The sequence below is a fragment of the Megalops cyprinoides genome, chromosome 12, assembly GCF_013368585.1.
Source record: "Megalops cyprinoides isolate fMegCyp1 chromosome 12, fMegCyp1.pri, whole genome shotgun sequence".
Lineage (NCBI taxonomy): Eukaryota > Metazoa > Chordata > Actinopteri > Elopiformes > Megalopidae > Megalops > Megalops cyprinoides.
The window spans coordinates 3,600,285-3,618,230 of record NC_050594.1 but is presented as its reverse complement, the minus strand read 5'-3'; the positions used below and the strand labels follow the sequence as shown (position 1 = coordinate 3,618,230).

The 17,946-nt window shown below is 44.4% G+C and overlaps 2 protein-coding genes across 3 annotated transcripts; both read right to left on the bottom strand.

Moving 5' to 3' along the window:
- Positions 1 to 5,922: 5,922 nt before the first annotated feature.
- Positions 5,923 to 10,854, bottom strand: LOC118787154 (osteopetrosis-associated transmembrane protein 1-like). Of its 2 annotated transcripts, none has more exons than XM_036542613.1 (6): positions 10,412 to 10,854; positions 9,581 to 9,695; positions 8,793 to 8,890; positions 7,577 to 7,690; positions 6,750 to 6,915; positions 5,923 to 6,059 (listed from the first exon to the last, which is right to left on the bottom strand). In XM_036542613.1, the coding sequence occupies exons 1-6, from the start codon at positions 10,790 to 10,792 to the stop codon at positions 5,974 to 5,976; spliced, it is 960 nt and encodes a 319-aa protein (XP_036398506.1). In that variant the 5' UTR covers positions 10,793 to 10,854; the 3' UTR covers positions 5,923 to 5,973. The 2 variants fall into 2 exon arrangements, with proteins under 2 accessions (XP_036398506.1, XP_036398507.1); XM_036542614.1 differs by having other exon boundaries at positions 7,577 to 7,687.
- An 892-nt stretch (positions 10,855 to 11,746) lies between these two features.
- LOC118786815 (sorting nexin-3-like) lies at positions 11,747 to 17,518 on the bottom strand. Its single transcript, XM_036542150.1, has 4 exons — positions 17,290 to 17,518; positions 15,016 to 15,111; positions 13,927 to 14,051; positions 11,747 to 12,730 (listed from the first exon to the last, which is right to left on the bottom strand). Exons 1-4 carry the CDS (start codon positions 17,449 to 17,451, stop codon positions 12,625 to 12,627), a joined length of 489 nt encoding a protein of 162 aa, XP_036398043.1. The 5' UTR covers positions 17,452 to 17,518; the 3' UTR covers positions 11,747 to 12,624.
- Positions 17,519 to 17,946: the final 428 nt, after the last annotated feature.

Here is a 17,946-nt window from a genome sequence, read left to right as displayed (position 1 = left end):
TCTCCACATCCAGATGGCTAAAACAGCTGACTTGGTCAGTCTTGCTCATGACCAAACAGCCTCACAGTCCTAAGTGACAAAATCTTGTTACTGTGCATTCAACAGCTTTACAGGATGAAGAGACCAATACACAGGTTGCATATCAGCGTCGTGACTTTCACCCCATGGATGAAAGTCTTTGGAAAGTATTTTGACACTCTGTGTAGGCATGCCACATAGCTCATCACAATGGGTGGACAAAAGGTTCGGTTCTTTCCAGAAATGGAAAGAAAATGGGGGTCCAGAGATGAAAGGTTGTCGTTTAGCTTGGTTAATGGCAAGTGGCATTACCTGACCACAATGGCTGCAATGGTCTTTTATTTGGTCCTGCTTCCTTAAGAGATCTTAAAAATGTTGCTGTGCGTTTGTTCAGAGAGTGACACAAAACTGGAATTCTGGGAAATTGTGCTTCTTTTCCTTTGAGATGTTGCCTGATGTTTTATCTCCTCATGTACAGAAATAACCGTGACAGAACCACACAGTGGGCCGTTATCTTTAGTTCCAACGATATCTTTATTAAACACTGAGGTGCACCGCCACTCTGCAGAAGTCTCATTGTTTTTTTTTGTTTATTGTCTTAATGCCCAGTTAAGCAAGCTAGTGGAGCCGCATGTGCTCTTAATCTTCCTCACCTTCCTGCCATTACCGTGGAGGTAGCGAGGACTCTCCAGCTAACAAAGACTGTCACGGGCCCACCTCATTAAACTAGCACAATGCAGTAGTCAAGGTGCCGGTCACGTAAATAAAAGGTCATAGGTCCAGGTCTTCAGGGAGGTACCGACACTTCGCCCTTAGGAAACATACTTAAGGTGAGCTATCAAGCTGTACAGATAAATATTTGTTAAAATGTCTGCTTAAGTCTCCAGCAAATAAACAGTGCTGGGTAATGTGAGTCCGAGGTCTCGGCTGCCGCAGCCCAGTTGGTGAGTTTTCGCACTTATGAGTCACAGATCTGAGAGCCCTTTGCACTGGAGACGCCATTGTGTAATTCGAGAGAGAAATACCAATTCTGGGCAAATCAGAAACGCAGTAAAACAGAAGACTCCACTCTCACAATGTGACTCAATAAGGGAGCATGACCACTGTGTGATTATATATATACTGTAAAAATGTATTTTCCTAATGTTGAGAAAGTTTAAGTTAATGTATTAGCAATATCTTTCCATTATAAAGTGGGTATGGTTTTTTTTTTAGTCATGATTTGTCATGGTGACTGACGTGTGTTGTGAAACTATCTTTCAGAAACATAACCCTAGGAGGGGTTTAGGAATTCTACTGAGGATAGTCTAACATATTTCTCCATTTCACTCTCCATCTGTTGAGTTTGATAAGCTCTCAGCCTTGCCTCTCTCATGTGCAGTAGCAGAACTTTCCATCTGTAATCTATTATGAACAAGTAATATGTCTACATGTATATGCTGGTATATGGCCAAATATGAAATATCCAAAACATAATCAACATAGTTTCAAGTATGTGGTAAGAGTGTATGTCAAATATTTTAAGGATATTACATTTACATTGTTTATTCATTTGGCAGACACTTTTATACTTTTATTTAGTTTTATTTAGTGACTTACAAGAGAGACTGAGTACAACACAAGCAAAAGGCCGTGTAAGGAGTCAACAATATTAGAAGTGCTGCATGACCAAGTTTCACTAGTTGGTCAGACAAGGTACGAATAGAAATGAATTCCATGCAATTGTATGCATAGATTTTAAAATGCATTTTAAAATACATATGATTTTACAGGTAATTCCACAATAAATGCATGAAATGATATGTGTAAAATATATTTAGTTAATTTTGGACTATATGCTGTAATATGTTTCACTATTTCATTGTGATGCTTTCTGGAGCCATGGATTACTCCATTGTTTTAATATATATTCAGTGCTTAGTGCATTTGTTATAATTTACACCTTTTATTGAAATATTAGCGCATCCTTAATACTAGATATCACATTTTTGTTATTTAGAGCCTATAAAACCAGAGGTTAGTCAAAGGCTGTAGTTCATTTTCTGTAGTCAGTATTCATCACAGACAAAATGGACACCACTGTAACAGAGAGCTTTACTTGTTTACTGCTTTCTGTATATAGCATGTCCTAAGACACTCATTTAATGAATAGTTTGAACAGTGTCTAGACATTAGGATTGGATTGTGAATATATTCACTTATCTTAATCTGTTTATGCACGTTCATATCCTGTCACAATGTGTCAGAAATCGTTATTTCCAGTAAACAATGTTATCATCCTGAAACCACTGTTTTCCACAAGGTCTTATTTCCTCTGGGATCAAAAAGATGATTGATTGCGCAAAGTGAATTTATTATTACGATGATTACTATTATCGTTCACCATTTTACGGCTCATATCCACATTTCTGTGGCTTCAAGAAGCGCTATGCTCAAGTGTGCCCCTGGAGGCCAGTGTATCCACAGAGGAGCTTGTGGGCTGAGAGCCAGGCAGGGGTAGCGGGCTATGGCAGGATTCCACAGTTAAGTCCTTAAGCCCTCCTTTCCCCGGTCAGGACTGACACCCCCCCCCCCCGTCCACAGCCAGCCAGAGGAGGTGGCACAGAAGCAGCCTGCAGACTAAGCCCCGGACTGAAGGCGAGGCAGAGGTAAGTCTGAGGAGCGGATCTTCGGAACGGTGTCCCGCGGAGTACGGCGTGCCTTCCGTTTAGGCTGACCTCCCGCGACGGAGGGCAGCCACGCCCACCTGCCGTTTTGATTGGCTACGTACAGCATGTCAGCAGAAGCAATGACAATCGGCTGTCTGGGGATTAACAGATTAAAATGCTCTACTGAATTCCACAATTGGCCATTTCATTGTAATAGTTTTTTCATAGTATACTTGGTTTCTGTCAGACTGCACAAGTTAACTTGTGGTAGGACTTGGATAGTGTTAAGCTCACACTCACTGGTCCGGGAGTGTTGTTGCCCTGGTGTGACACTGTTGCTCATTTTTGAAAGGATATACTTCTGTTCTTCTGGTGCTGGAAGTCGCTCTGGATAAGAGCTTCTGCTAAATGCATGTAATGTGATGTAATGTAATGTCTCAGTGTCTGTATGGTGCTGTCCTCATCACGCCTCACCACAGGGGAGTTTACTGAAGACAGATTGGACAGAGGACACTTTTACAATGGCTAAAACAAGACAAATGTGCCCTTTGCTTCCTGGCCATCCCAGAATCAGTTCAATTGGACTGGACTGGGCTTCAGGGGGTATTTGTTCAGGTGACGTGCCCTCCCTGAGGAGCACCCTCCTGGGTTGGGGGTGCCACCTGTGTCCCCCCCCCCCGGGTGGTGGGTCGGCAGCGCCACCTCTCTCCCGGGCTCAGCCGGGAGCGCCCGGAGTTCCTCAGCATCTGCTGCTGCGGGCTCCGCACACCGTCCCCCGTCTGTTGTCAAGGCAACAGCCCTACCGCTCTCTCCCCTCGCGGCACGCCATCGTGCAGCTCGCACACAGCGCAGGGATGTAATTGGCCCGCCAGCAGGTGCAGGCAGCCAATCCAGAGGCAGGATGGTGTGTGTGGTGGGGGGGGACGATGACAGCGGTGTGAAGGCTGGAGGCCCTGCAGGTTGTGAGGTGAGGGATTGATGAGGGGCTTCTGAGGGACAGTCAGTGAGGCTCGTTAACCTCAGACTCATGCACACCGGCCTATTCTCATGTTGGCTTGGTTACCACAGGGACCACGCCTGCTAGGAGTAGAGCCTTAAACAATTACAACGAGGATGAAAACACCACTCAGTATCTTCAGTCAAAATGCATCGTCATACACTTAATAACAAATAACAATCTCACTTTTATTTGCAAATGTGTAGCTAAAAGACATCTTGCGTGAACTTGTGATCTTTGCTAGTACACAGAAGACATTTGATTGGAGAAAGGCTCTGACGGCCAATTTTTCACAGAAGACACACCATTCAGTGATCTGAAATGAGGATGACAGATGAACCATCATAGAAATATATAAGTTGTTCTTAACTGATGACCTCTAAGCAGGGTTTTACAATGACTTTACAACCATTTTTACAGTCAAGCAAACAAAACAAGAGAAGTATGAAAGTGCAGAAGGCTTATGTGCCCTTCTGTAACACACAGATACTGCAAAAGAAGTTTTTTTAATTTTTGCCACATGTAGACTCCAGTGTAATTCACTACTGTAGGTAAACATTTCCTCCTTTTACGGACACCATTCTCCTGGGGATCCAGGAAGTGGAGCTTCAAGATCCTTCAGTGAAACCTGTCCCACACCAAAGCAGTATAAAACCAGACCCGACAGGGAGGTGCACAGTGCAAGTGTTTGTCTGGGGGAAGGCACAGTTTTGGAGCCTGTCTCGAACAGTGACACCTAGGATTCTAACATCTCTATACAAGTGTTTCCTCATTTGCTTCAAAAGATAATCCATTTACATACATAACAAAGAATTTCAAAACATTTCACATAAAGAGCTCGTGTAACAGCTTTAATCACGTCAGGTGCAAATAACCACCACAACGTCCCCTGATTATTGCACACCACTAACCTCCTTTCTGGAGACATAATTCCACACGTTAGACAACTGAGGAGGTAACGCTCGTGTCTGTGAAGATACCCGATTAAGACACATCATCCAAAATCCTTCTATTCAGCATGGTGAGAAAAAGAGGGGTTTTGACTGAATTGAGTTTTCCCTCAGTCCTCTGAGAAGATTGCCACCTGCTGGCAAATGACCTGTAACTACATGAACATCTGGCCACTGAGAAAGACACTAATAAACATCCAGGCTTTGCTGATGACCTGCCCAGCTTCCAGCCACACATAGCAAAGTGCATCATTCTTCTGTCCTGGGGGATTAAAACTCCTAACACAAGCGCTGTAAGCATCCGACCACATACACACATACTGTGCAGTGTCTCTGCCAGACTGTGTGTGGGTGGGGTTAGTAATATTTCATGTTCTGCCACTTCTTTATGCACTTTCAATTCACACTCCTTACAACATACACGCACACATAGGCACACACACAGTACACGTGCACTGTATATACATTAGTGTGTGTATATATGTACAGTATGTCTTCACTGAAAGGTCTGTACATAAATATTGAACATATTACATTTATATATTTTTTTGTTCAAAACTTTAGAAATAAGAAAACATCAGTGCTGCATTTGTAAATGGTAGATTTGAATTCCATTACAGGTGAAGCATGAATACTGTAACAGAGTCACAATTCTGAAGAGCAAGAAGCCACCTGTGACATCCAGGAGTGCCTTATAATGGAGTTTGTGGTGGTTTATGTTTCAGTGCTTTTCGTCCAAAACGCTGGTTGCATTATAATCCACTCCTTCTGTCCCTACAAAACATCCTCATACGGAACATAAGGAGCAGGCGCATCATTTCCCGTTTTCTGTGCTGGTGTTCCTGTGCTATGAACACAAATGACAAAAACGCTTGCTCCTTAGGCTTTGCTCGATTCATGATTGGTTGGCATCGGTATGGTCCTCTTGACCGCATCTTGAAGTCACCAGGTAAAACCGCAGCCCTTGTCATGGGTTTTGCGCATAATTCATCAAAAATGAAGAGGATGATCATTGCAGGTAACTAGTGGTCAGTGAATGTTCTATCTAAAAAAAAAAGTCAAAGTAATCCTTAGGTGATGGTAAGTGTAAGGGGAGAGAGAGGAAGGTTTCGTACCATAATTACTGATCATTTAACTTTATCTTCTGCAGTCACAGAATAAAACTACTGCACATGTCAGCCCCCGGGGGCTTCCGTTTGGACGTCTGGCTCCCGAGAGCAGGCTGCGACAAACACGAAGAGCGATCAGTAAAGCAAGTCCCTCCTCCCTCCTCACCCCACCCGCAGTCTGGGTGCTCTCTGGGGGGGGGGGGGAGTCCCGCCCCGGGTGGGGTGGCACGCTGGCCAGGCGGGGGCGCCCTTCACCTGTAATCTCCGTGCAGCACCTGCTCTGATCGAGACCTGTCCTGGATGTTCATCAGGTTGGTGTGTGATGTCGCTCGCTTGGCTGCAGCGGGAGAGGAGGAGACACAGGAATTACCGGCGGCTCTGGGCAGGTGCAGACTTCTGCAGTCCTCCAGAGAGACAGACACATGTCCACAAGCAATTATGATAGAGCTAATCTGAGTCCCAACAAAGGGTGTTAGCATGTCGTTAGACACCTGCTATTAGTTGTTAAAAGCTGGTATGTTTGGAGCTACTATGCCTAATCACATAAAAAAATAATTCATTGAGACAGAAGTACATTACAGAAACACAACTATTCCGTGGATAAACTCCATTTTCTTTGGAAGAGATCTTTAGTGCATTTCCTTATTGAACATCTATAATGCTTCAAATGTCCACATGATGGCACCATTTGAACATATTCAAAGGGTAAAAGTCAGATGAGTGAGGATGCCACCCGAGAAAAGAAAAAAACCACCAGAGCCATCCCAGTAGAGCTTTCTAAAACCACTGCTAAAATAGTCTTAGTCATCTTTGCTGTGTACTATTAATGGAGGAGTGAGGCTTCATGAACCTCAAAACTGCAGCGCTATCATATGCTAACAAGACTCGCCAATTAGAACCTTTCCAGATATACTGAGCTGACGAGCAGGGTCACATGACCATACGGCTCAGTGACTGGCAGCACATGGCATCTCCGTGGAGACGCCTCACTTCCACTTCCCAGCCGCAGTGCAAGCGGTGTACTCACGGAGAATGAGCTTCCTCTTCTTCTGCTCCGAGTGCAGGAAGCTGCTCAGGTAGAAGATGATGGGCAGGAAGAGCATGAAGCTGGACACGGCGATGACCGGCACCGTCTCCTCCCGGGGGAAGGAGCAGTTGAAGGTCTTGCTCCACAGCTTGCGGGTTATGTTCATCTGAAACGGCCCCACAGGAAGACTACGTTAATCCTGGCATATTGCTCCTCTGTTTGAGCTTCTGCTGAAAAACCAGGGCCTCCAGTGCAGGGGGTGCCACTGAGAGCTGTGTAAAAACACCACGGGCCGCTTCACTTCCTCTTACACTCAGCAGACACTGGCTTTTTTACTCCTCAATGTGGAGAGCTTGTATGCAAAACACGGGCATGCGGTTGGTCAATCTTCCTCCAAAGCACAATGCCCTAACACCACAAACCACAAAGTTAACATTTTTTGCCGCCTCACTTTCAGCCAATTAGGGGTGTGGGAGTGACTGAGGTTTTACAGTTAAAGTGTGAGTGCGGAGTTGCTCGACGCGCACGATGCTAACGCGTAGCCTCGGCCCCGACTTGAAGGGGGTGTCTCTACACACGTGTCCATTGCAGGCTCAGTGCCAGGAGGAAAATATAGAGGAGTGCAACTGCAATGCACGAGAGCGCACAAAGAGTCATAAATACTACGTAGACATTGGGATATAAGGAGACACCTGGGGGCGCACTGAGGCCCATCTGGGGGTGCAAAGCAGCCCTAAGCACCCCCATAGCACCAGGCCTGGTCCACTGGCGGGTTGTCTGAAGCACGCTGCAGCCTGCAAGCCCTGGCAGGGTCAGGTCGTACTCACTGCGTCTTCGATGTCCAGGCAGAGGCTCTCGTTCTTCTCCATCCTGCTGTACAGCTCGTTCAGATCCCTGTAGGCCTTTTTGCACTCCTTACACAGCTCAGAGTGGTTCCCCTGCTTAAAATAAGGGCCCAAAGGTGGCTGTCGTGCAACTTTGCTACTTTAAGTGTTCAGCATACGATATATGGAAAATCTAATACAAAAAAAAAACAGCAATGATGACAGTCGAATTGTAGAACCTAAATGTGCCGTACGCCATCTGTTGTTTAGTGTTTGTATTGTCATGGAAGCATTTTTAAGCAATGTATGGATGTGATGCTTTGGCTTACTTAGTCACTTCCTGGTCACTCTGTGACAGTCTCAGGATGGATTCCTACTCACTCTTTCATTTCCTACAAGCTTTGGATCTCAGATCATTCCAGAACACCTTATCTTACCAGCATTACTATACAGAATAGAGCGGCTCCACTTGTGTACAGAGCTGAAGCCACTATGTACCTGAGTGTATGACAGCTAGGCAGTGAATAGAATTCTGCTTTTAACGATTATTTGGGGCAAGGCTTAATATATCCAAATCTTACTAATGATGGCAAAGATGATGTGAAAGGCAACAACCATAAGCTCAGTCAATTCGATAATGTTGGGGAAATGGTCAGTCAACACAGACGGACTGAAATGAGTCAGAGGTGCCTTTGAGTCAAAGTCAAAGAAGGTCAGCTGTGACGTGTAGAGCAGATGGCTTTCTTCCTTACAGTAAACTAAGATCAGGGTCCTCTATTCTCACTGTACTACCATGAAGAAGTGCTCCTCGAAGGGGTGGTAGAAAGGGTGAGATCAAGTTATGGTGCAACCTGGGCTTCCTCATTCTCACTGAGACTTTATCCCTCAGTCCAAGTGGTGGAAATAAAGGACAGAGGCGCGTTATTCGGGTCAGTCAGGTGCAGAGGCTTAGTGCCCGGCACCAAACACTTGTTTTTTTAGCTCAAAATTTTTTTTTGGTTGAAAGTATCTCAGCTTTTCTGCATGTGAGATATAGAAGCCAGTGTATTGCATGTTACAGGATCTTCACATCAGTGTGCCTTGCTAGCCACAGTGGCCTAACGTCACACTTTGCTTAACTAAAATCTCACTTTAATGATTTTGTCAGGCGTGGGACATGGCACTTTGGGCAGCCCTGACAGACTCTGTGTATGACCTGTGACTTCTCCACTACACTCACCTGCTGGTGTTTCTCGAAGCAGCTGAGTGACTGATTCAGTGTAGCCATATAGTACAGAGTGACGTTCGACAAGCTCTGTCCGCCTTCAGAGAGACAACCTGGAGAGCCAAACCAGGGGGAGATATCAGCCGAGTGTTTCACCACAACACATGAGCCACGTGACAGCACTGGTGGGGACACTCCCGCTGTGACGCAGGTGTGCTTTCCAGGTGTGTTGCCGTCTCAGTGCTGACCTGCTTGTCTGTCTCTGCTCTCACACGCTGTCTCTTCATCCGAGCGTGTATGCGCTGTGCACGGCTCACATTCAATCAAGCACATTTCAGCATGACACTCCAATGACGCTTTAAGGATCAGCATGCTAATTTAAGGATCTTTTAGTAGTCCTACAAAATGTGCTCTTGTAAAATTGGCCTACTCAAAAAATGAGAGTGCACAGGGATACACTTCTAACACTTTGTGTCATGTAAAATATTTTGTGTCTACAGGGACAGACACCCATAGTTGCTCTTAGCAGCAAATAGCAGTCACCAATGGCTTTTGGTAGTTTTAAGCAGTATCACTGACATTATTTAGTTGTCTAACTTGTCAGTAAATGGCATCAAGCCACAGAGAGGTAAGGTCGATGGACACTAAAGGTCAAAAAAAGCAAATGTAGGGGTTTTTTTTTTAGATCCTGGTCCGTTACTTATCAAGCACCCTGGGACCAATCACTTTCCCACTTCTACGTTACTTCACACATATATACAGATGTACAATGACTGTGGAAGTTGTGCTTTCTCGATACTCACGCGCGCAGTTGGAGATAGCCCATATCTGCTGCAGGTCGTGAAACAGCTGAAACACCAGCATCAGCCTGTCGGAGCGCAGCAGCGTGTCGCGACAGCTTGCGTTACCAGGGCCGAGCTGAAACGGAGCGTCAGTTCGCAAATGGGTGACATGCGGCCCTTACTTTACTGTGTTCAATCAATCTAAGTGATTCAACGTAGCATCGATGTGTTAACGCACCAAGTCTTTATAAATACTTACCAGAATTCAGAGGATGGAGTTTACTAATGTTTTTTTTTTTTCAGATTTACCCATTTTAGTTATTGGTAGAAAAATTCATTTGAACTGCGTCGTTATTGATGATCTAGTGAGGGCAATAAAACATACTGCACAATTACTGTTGACAACAGCTAAAATATCGTTATTTTGTTTATTTTAGACAACCTAAGATTAGGTAATACACACAATTATATTTTACTGCGATAACAAACTGTACTCTTGTGCATCCATCATTTTATCCACAAAAATCGAGTTCAGTCATAAGCAGAAGTTTGCACATAGATCACAAGACATATCATATGACTGACGGGTAGTCCGCCAGCAAGCCCAATTAACGTCGATGCGTTAGCCATCAAGCTAGCTACAGTAACTACAGACTGGAGTTAACTTGGAATATCTGACAATACACTGGAGCGTCCAAAAAGCGACAGAGAGAAAACTACCCAACGTTATACAACCAATAATCTGAATTAACATCACCTTTAACAGTCATAAGATGTCGACTTCATTTGCTTGCTAACGTTGCACACTCCTGCCACGCTGCCTAGAGCCTATCATTTTGAATGGTTTCATACCTGTTCGGATGATATGTTGGAATAGATGTCCTGCAAGTTGTTGAACTCGACGTGACAGTTCTGACAGATCTTGACAGGGCGCGCGGACGGGACGAGGCAGTTCACGTACGATACATATCGCTGGCCGAAGATGTGGAGCAGCTCTCGGCAGTAATCGCCGACTTCCAGATCTTCAGGGAAAGCCGACAGCAGCAGGCTGGGGAAGTACGAGCTCTGCGCCTGGCGCGGCAAGGAATGCAAAACATTGCTTTCGCTCCCTGGGACGCCGTTTCCGCTCACCTCTGGCTCCGGAGACGCGACGTTAGGCCCAGAGGTGGAAGCATGACCAGTATCCAAAATCGTAAGAGTTAAAAGAAATCCGGGGATACTTAATAACATCATTGTTTTCTCTCTGCCTCTGGTCTGCTGCCCTTCGCTCAGGCGACAGTGTGGTTTAGTAACTGCGCTTCCTGTTTTCTCCCACAAGATCATGTGACGATCGAGCCCCTGGCGTGTTCACAGGCATCAGTTGAGGCAAGGCGCTGCGCAGAAGCAAATGTGCTCTGACGTAAACAACCGCGCACAAGTAGACTTCTCCATGTTTTCAGGCGGCTCATTTCTGCGCTAGCAGTGCGTGGTATTTGCGCAGCGTCGTAAGGAAATTCAAACTGTGTGAACTCAGTGTGATTTGAGGGCATGGCAGCCGCAGTGAAAATTCTTAACCACAAACAAGGATAAGCATGTGTTGTCTGGGATGTCTGACCATGGTGGCTTTAAAGCTGACACACAAATGCTTGTCAATGATTGGCTCAAAAGTGTAAACTGCAGAGACCAATCAGAAAAGAGTGTGTGATGTGCGCCAAGAGAAAAGCGACACAAATTTTGTCTGAGCGCACCGGATTTGACAGCGGTAGATAGGATGGCCATGCAGCAAGTATACTGGATATTTCAACACTGAGTTTTTTAATTCTTGGTATAACGAACACTGCATTCATTCTATGTGTCTAGTGATGCAGTATGTCCACTTCATCTGAAAGCTTAATAGTTGACAGGTACTCCCTATATGTTAGCAAAGCTAAACAGCATCTACTGTAGAAACATCGTATTATAGGCTTAGTGGGGTGTATGAACGGATGCGAGTGTGTGGGACCTCCCCCATCAGCTGGATGGACTTGCATGTACAGTTGGAGAAGCAGCTGTCCCAAAGTCGTAGATTGTTTGTGTTAAGGGTGGTTATCAGTGAATTTGTACAAATGTTATTTTCACATCTCTTTAGTATGTTGTTGCTATTCTTTTTTTCTTCTTATTATTATTGGCTGTCTATATGTATGTTATCTGGTATCTGGTTGCATGATACGTGACAGTTGGGCATCATCTGCATAGCAATGAATACTTGCTCCATGTCTGCATAATCCAATATATTAAGACAGATAACTGCAAAAAGCCATTTCAAACACAGCATATTACACCATGGAAGTATTACATGTCAAGACTCAATATAATAACATATGACAAACAAGATAAAATGAATATATATTTACATACATGTCATCATTCACCACACATTTCGCTCTGTATATACAGTCAGAAGCAAATGCCTTTTTCACATTAGAGACACTGATCTGCCATCAGTCTGCCTGAGGGAAAACAAAACGCCGCCAGCCTTCTGTCATGCATACAAGTTTGTTCCACTTTTTTTATTTGAAAAACCTTTAAAGAAAACAAAATGGCACAACAGTGTACAAATTCTCTAAAAATGACATAGAAATTCTCTTATTGCCTCAGTGTTTCCTCAATAGAAATTCATTTACAGGCTTCAAGTGCTGGTAGATTGCACACACAAATACACACCTTTAAGTGAACAACAGCTGTGAGGACAGCCAAATGGGAGAATGAGTGAGACGCTTGTGTGTGTGTCATTTAAGCATGGTAGTGTAATTTGAGATTTGTTCAAAGTTTGTATCTTCAAACATGTATAGAAAAATGCTTTACTGGTAAAGACAACATACTGTAGCACACCGAGCTTGTGCCATTTCAAGATTATATGTTGTTAGCAATACTGTGACTGTTTCAGAGTTCACTCTAATTAAGAGTTAAAATAGAAGCACTGTGTATTCATAAAACAGAAAAATAAAGAACTCTGATCTGTGTTTCAAGTGTGAAGCTTAAAATAGGTCACTCTGTACTTTGGGATACACATACTCAGGACATAATCAAAACAACTTTCACAGAATTCAGGCTTGTCTAACTTTGGAGGGTGTGTAATTTTTGTCCACAGTTTCATCTTGCAAGAACATGTGCAGACAGCGTTCGTTTTGGGCCAAGGGATGTCCTGCCACTCTGGAAGAGAAGAACCACAGTAAGCCAATGCCGCGAGACTGATGACATCACAATCAAACCCAAAATCTACTGACATCACAATCAATGAGCCACCTTCAGAAGGCCAGTGACATCACAATCAATGAGCCACCTTCAGAAGACCAGTGACATTACCATCAATGAGCCACCTTCAGAAGGCCAGTGACATTACAATCAATGAGCCACCTTCAGAAGGCCAGTGACATCACAATCAATGAGCCACCTTCAGAAGACCAGTGATATCACAATAAATCAGCGAAACACCACACTATCTCTGACATCACAGTCAGGCAATACCACAGGACCACTATCATCACAATTCGTCAACAAACCCAAGCAAGACCACTGAGGTCATAATAAGTCACCAACACACAATGATATCACACAAAATGATATGCAAGACACTTCCCGTAGCATTTCTGGTTAGCAATCAAAACACCAGCAGCTCACTGACAGTTAAACAGTTATGTCTAAAAAATCTTTGTGGCATGCTGCGATCCACTTCCAGAGAGAGCAGGGCTATTTTTGAAAAGAGAGCTACTCCATACACTTGATTTCCACCTGCCAGTTTGCCCTATCTGCTCTCTTAAATCAGAGGTAATGTCACAATAACAGCTCATTCCTATCAAGAGTCCCCTCCCAATGATGGGGGCAATCAACAATTTGCTGGTAGCTGCCAATCCCTGCATCTCTTTCTGTAGAATGAGCAGCACACTTTCTGAGTAAATGGCACTTTAGGTTCAGGCCCACTTTAGGTTCAGGTTAACAGAGCCCAACACTCAGCATCTTACATAAGACTGCTCAATTATATCATTCCTGCAGGAAAAGGAGTGTCGTGTTTGGTCATAACTACACCAGGAGCACATAACATACTGCATGTAAATGTATAGTATATTAAAGGATACAGTCCATAACAGCTACTGAATCTTCTGGTTTTATTTGGCCACACTTCTTGTGCTGTCTTTAATGGAGGTTGTCTGAATCACTTTCAAAGCACTTACACTGGGACTAAAGCCTTTACATGCCATGGACGTTAAATGTTTTTGGACATTCATCTACTTGATGGAAGTCATTATTGGGAGTTAGAAACATCAGTGTAACAGGATCATCAAGACTGATGCAGTGAAGGTGCACTAGCCTTGCTTTAAACGCAATGTCCTGCAGGTGGCGCAACGCACTTGTTTATGAACTGCTCCAGGCCTTGCCGCCGCTCTTCGATGAAGGAATCCTCGAATATCCCGTCGTCTCCACGGAAAGGAAGCTGGCGGAGCAAGGCCTTCCCAGGGAGAGGGGGAACTACGACCTGGGGGGGGGGGGGGGGGGGGGGGCACAAATCTCAGTCCTTATGACACTCAGATGTGCTTGAGGCCCAGCTCCCAGGTAGTGACCCCTGAATCCCCACTGCTGAACTTTTTTTGACGTACTGAAAGTTCTTTTTGTGGTGCCTTGTGCAACTGTGTTCACAGAACAGCCTCCCTCAGAGTATTCATACAAACACCTATCTCCACACAAGCAACCTAAACCTGGGTGCCCTGTATCAGCTGACTTTTTCAAAAAATATTTAACTGACATATCAAATAAAAACTTCGACCTAAAGTCTCATAACCCACAGAAATTCGACTGTGTCATATTCAGTCTGCAGCAGAAACAGCAGCCGTTTATGAACTCCCCACATAACTTTGGCTTAATAGTATTTTCCCAGATTTTACTGACAGTGCACAAGGTAACACAACACTTTTTTAACATGACAAAAAAATTAAACAATGAAGATTCAGGGTGCAATACCTGAAATATTTCAGTCCACATGTGTATTTTACTACAGTCATACAAAGACACATCTATTCACATCTATTTTATCTCAGACTCACCATGGTCTAATATTTCTTATTTATGTAGTATAATGGTAATTTTGTAATTTTTTAAACTTCCTTCAGGAACATTTAATGGGAGCAATCAGTTACTAGTTAAACAATACACAATCTCCTACAATTCACCTACGCAATTTTTTTTTTTAGTTTCCTCAGGAAATTCCAGTTCATGAATAGTTTCTCTGATTAATTAGGAAATGTTCATTTCAAACTGTAAACAAGCTTTAACTATCTGAAATTGAAGCCCAGGGAAAGCATTTGGTTGGATGTACACAGAGAACACCAAGTCGATTGTTTATATCCGTTTGGCACGTCCAACCAAACACATTCCTTGGATTGCGTTTTCTCAGTGATTACATCCGCACTCACGAGATGGCGACCACGGCGTCCCACACTCACTTTGCTCTCCCTCTCCAGCTCGCTCCTCAGCCACTCAAAGTCGCTGTACCGCCGGATGACCCGCGACTCCTTCAGCTTGAAGACGGGGAGGTTGGTCTGAAACGCACACAGAGGCGGCTTTGAGAAGGGGCGGGCCCGGGGACAGGACAGAGGGCAGCAGGAGACAAATGCACCCCGCGCTTAATCGATTGCTCTAGGGCTCTGAGTTCCAGCAGAGGGCGGCTATTTCACTCAACAAAGGCAACAAACTAGGACAGTTACTCAACAAGTTTTTTTTTTCCCCCCCTTCATCCCACTTAGAGCATTCTGGAAACTGAGAAATCAGAACTGCTGAGACTGGCAGAATTGTGAGGATTTCAGTGACTCAGTGCTCCAAGGAATGCCGAGATGTTCCAAGGAAGCGATCGTCACGGTGAGCTCTGCGGAACACGGCACTGAGAATCGCTGTGATGTCATTCATCTGCGAGTGGTACCGCCGTGTGTGTCAGGAGCCAGGCGCTGAAGGGTGTGTCCGTGAGGGCAGTGTGCCAGGGGGACTCCATCCTGGCAGCCTCATCCTGTCCCTTTGGGCAGGAGTCACCCCCCCCCCCCCCCCCCCGAACACACACACCCTGCACACACGAGCTTAGCAGGCGGCCACTAAGGCACGTGTTGTTGCGGATGGGAAGTGAAGTCCACAGTTTGTGGAGCGCAGTTGTGTGCACTCTGGACTTCAGCTCCCATGAGCACCTCTGTGGAGCACTGAGAAGCATGTCCCCACTGAACCCCAACCCCCCCCAGGATGCCTGTCTCAGCACTGACAGGAAACTTCTGGAGACAAATCAGCAAAAACACATACCTTCCTACAGCATACTGCAATATCTCGGCCACAGTGATCACCTCAAAAAATTAAACTTCTAGTTCTGTAAAAATTAACACTTTTTTCCTTTCATCCTTACAAAAAAAAAAAAAAATCGGGAAAAGAGGGGTCAATGACACAGCTGATAAGATCCACCCCTGTCTGTCCATAGCTCCATTAATGAGCTATTTTGCAAGACAGAACTGGAAGCAGGCTATGAAACTGGAAAAGAGAGTGTGTGTGTGTGTGTGTGTGTGTGTGTGTGTGTGTGGGCGAGGGGGGCCTCTTTCGTTTTAGAGAAAAGGAAAACAACCTTGGCTTTGGAAAGCAGTTCTGGTTCTTCATTTAATGGCTTACTGTAACCACAATGAAAGCTTTATTCCCCCAAGAAGTTCACCTAATGTTCCATGTGTTTGCTCCACACTACTTTTATGTTTTCAGTAGATATGCTATGTTCTTTCAAGGGCAACTTACACTGCATACATTTTTACAAATTATTTACTTTAACTGCCAGATATTCAGAGAACCAGTTGAGCTCAGGAGCTGAACTCAGGGCAACCCTGGCAGTTCCCCACCTGGGATTTGTATCAGTAAGCTTCTGGTTACAAGTCCAGTTACACAATCACAATGTCACATTATGACATGATGGTACTGTTTGATTGACAGATGGTACAGTAATTGGTTATGACGGCAACTATGCGTTTTACAAGCAGAGGAAAGATTATTATATTATATTAATATTAATACATTATATTTTTGTGTGTATGTGTGTACCCCTTGATTAATATTCCGATACTATTTAATTATTCTGTTTTACCCATCATACATGTCTATATAACACAAACCTTCATAACTATCACATCCTACGGAACTATCTTAACAAGTTATGCTAAATATTTTGAATTTTGTTAGCAGGGTAGTGAGTGTTCATACTATCTTGCATGACGTAAAAGACAAATGGAAATTTAAAACGGTGCTATACATGTCATGTTACTAATATTCCTTTTCAATGGGTGTACCTAAGCCTGTCGCGTAACCACAACAGCCTGTTGACTAAACATCGCGCTATACTGCAATAACCCTGATCACATCGCTGCCAAGATGTCTAGATATATCGCGAAATCATTTTCGTATGACTCAAGCTTACGGTCACGACTCGAGTGCAGGTGGAACGACAGCCCTGGCAGCTAACTTAGCAAGACAGTTCAATTTCAGTAATTCACCATTTGATCGTGCCCGGATATCAATGAAAGGTGTTGCAAGATACCATTCTTCTATAACACACATTGTTAATGGTGGACTATAAAGGAATTTAACTAGCTTGCTGCTAACCGCTAGACCTTCTCCCTATACAGCGCTACCTAGATAGCGCTATTTCACCCTCTCGTATAGCTGCTGAAGGCCGGGTTCACTGCCGAGGTTCTGGTCTTACTCACCTTCAGCCTGATCTCATAGGTGGTAAACCTCCCCCTGCCCACGCCGACCGTCTGCGGGTTACTAATGTCGATTTCTAAAAAATTACTCGGGGGCCCATAGGCGTCATTTAAATTTTGAGGCTTGGTAAACAACCTCCTTGTGTCGGCTATGGCCTCGGTCATGTCTCGCTTCTCTCCTTCTCGCCTCCGCGATCGCCACAGATACTGCGCCTACGAGAGTGTTTTCGCATCAGCTTTCAGAGGGGAATGACCGTCACGTGGTTTGACGGGGGGGGGTCGTCATCACCAGGGTTGCCAGTATGACCACCAAAACACCAAGCTAACATGATTGCGATCGGACAGTCGAAAATGGTGACGTTACACTGCTTCAAATACCCAACATCTGAGCAATGTTTGCTTTACAAAAGGCAAATCAAAATCCATACATTCCACTGGCGTCTGGAAGGAAACTAATTGCTGAAAAAACACAGATATGCTTATCCAAATTTCTGCTATCATTGTTTCTGCTCAAATTTCCCAGTAAAAAAGCGTGTTAATTTTACTAGAGGAACACACACAGCTTTGGGTGCACTGAGGTGATTCTCGTGGTGCTGTTGATGTTCGGTGTTGAAACCGGAACCTCTCAGGTACAAAAAGCAGAAACGATGATTACAGAGC

Coding starts and splice junctions, on each gene's coding strand:
- LOC118787154 (XM_036542613.1), bottom strand. CDS start 10,792: ATGATGTTATTAAGTATCCCCGGATTTCTTTTAACTCTTACGATTTTG. Junction 9,696..10,411: donor CCAACATATCATCCGAACAG/GTATGAAACCAT, acceptor GCTCCGTTTCAG/CTCGGCCCTGGTAACGCAAG. Junction 6,060..6,749: donor GAAGAGGAAGCTCATTCTCC/GTGAGTACACCG, acceptor CTCCCGCTGCAG/CCAAGCGAGCGACATCACAC.
- LOC118786815 (XM_036542150.1), bottom strand. CDS start 17,451: ATGACCGAGGCCATAGCCGACACAAGGAGGTTGTTTACCAAGCCTCAA. Junction 14,052..15,015: donor AGCTGGAGAGGGAGAGCAAA/GTGAGTGTGGGA, acceptor CCCCCCCCCCAG/GTCGTAGTTCCCCCTCTCCC. Junction 12,731..13,926: donor CTGGAGCAGTTCATAAACAA/GTGCGTTGCGCC, acceptor CTTCTCTTCCAG/AGTGGCAGGACATCCCTTGG.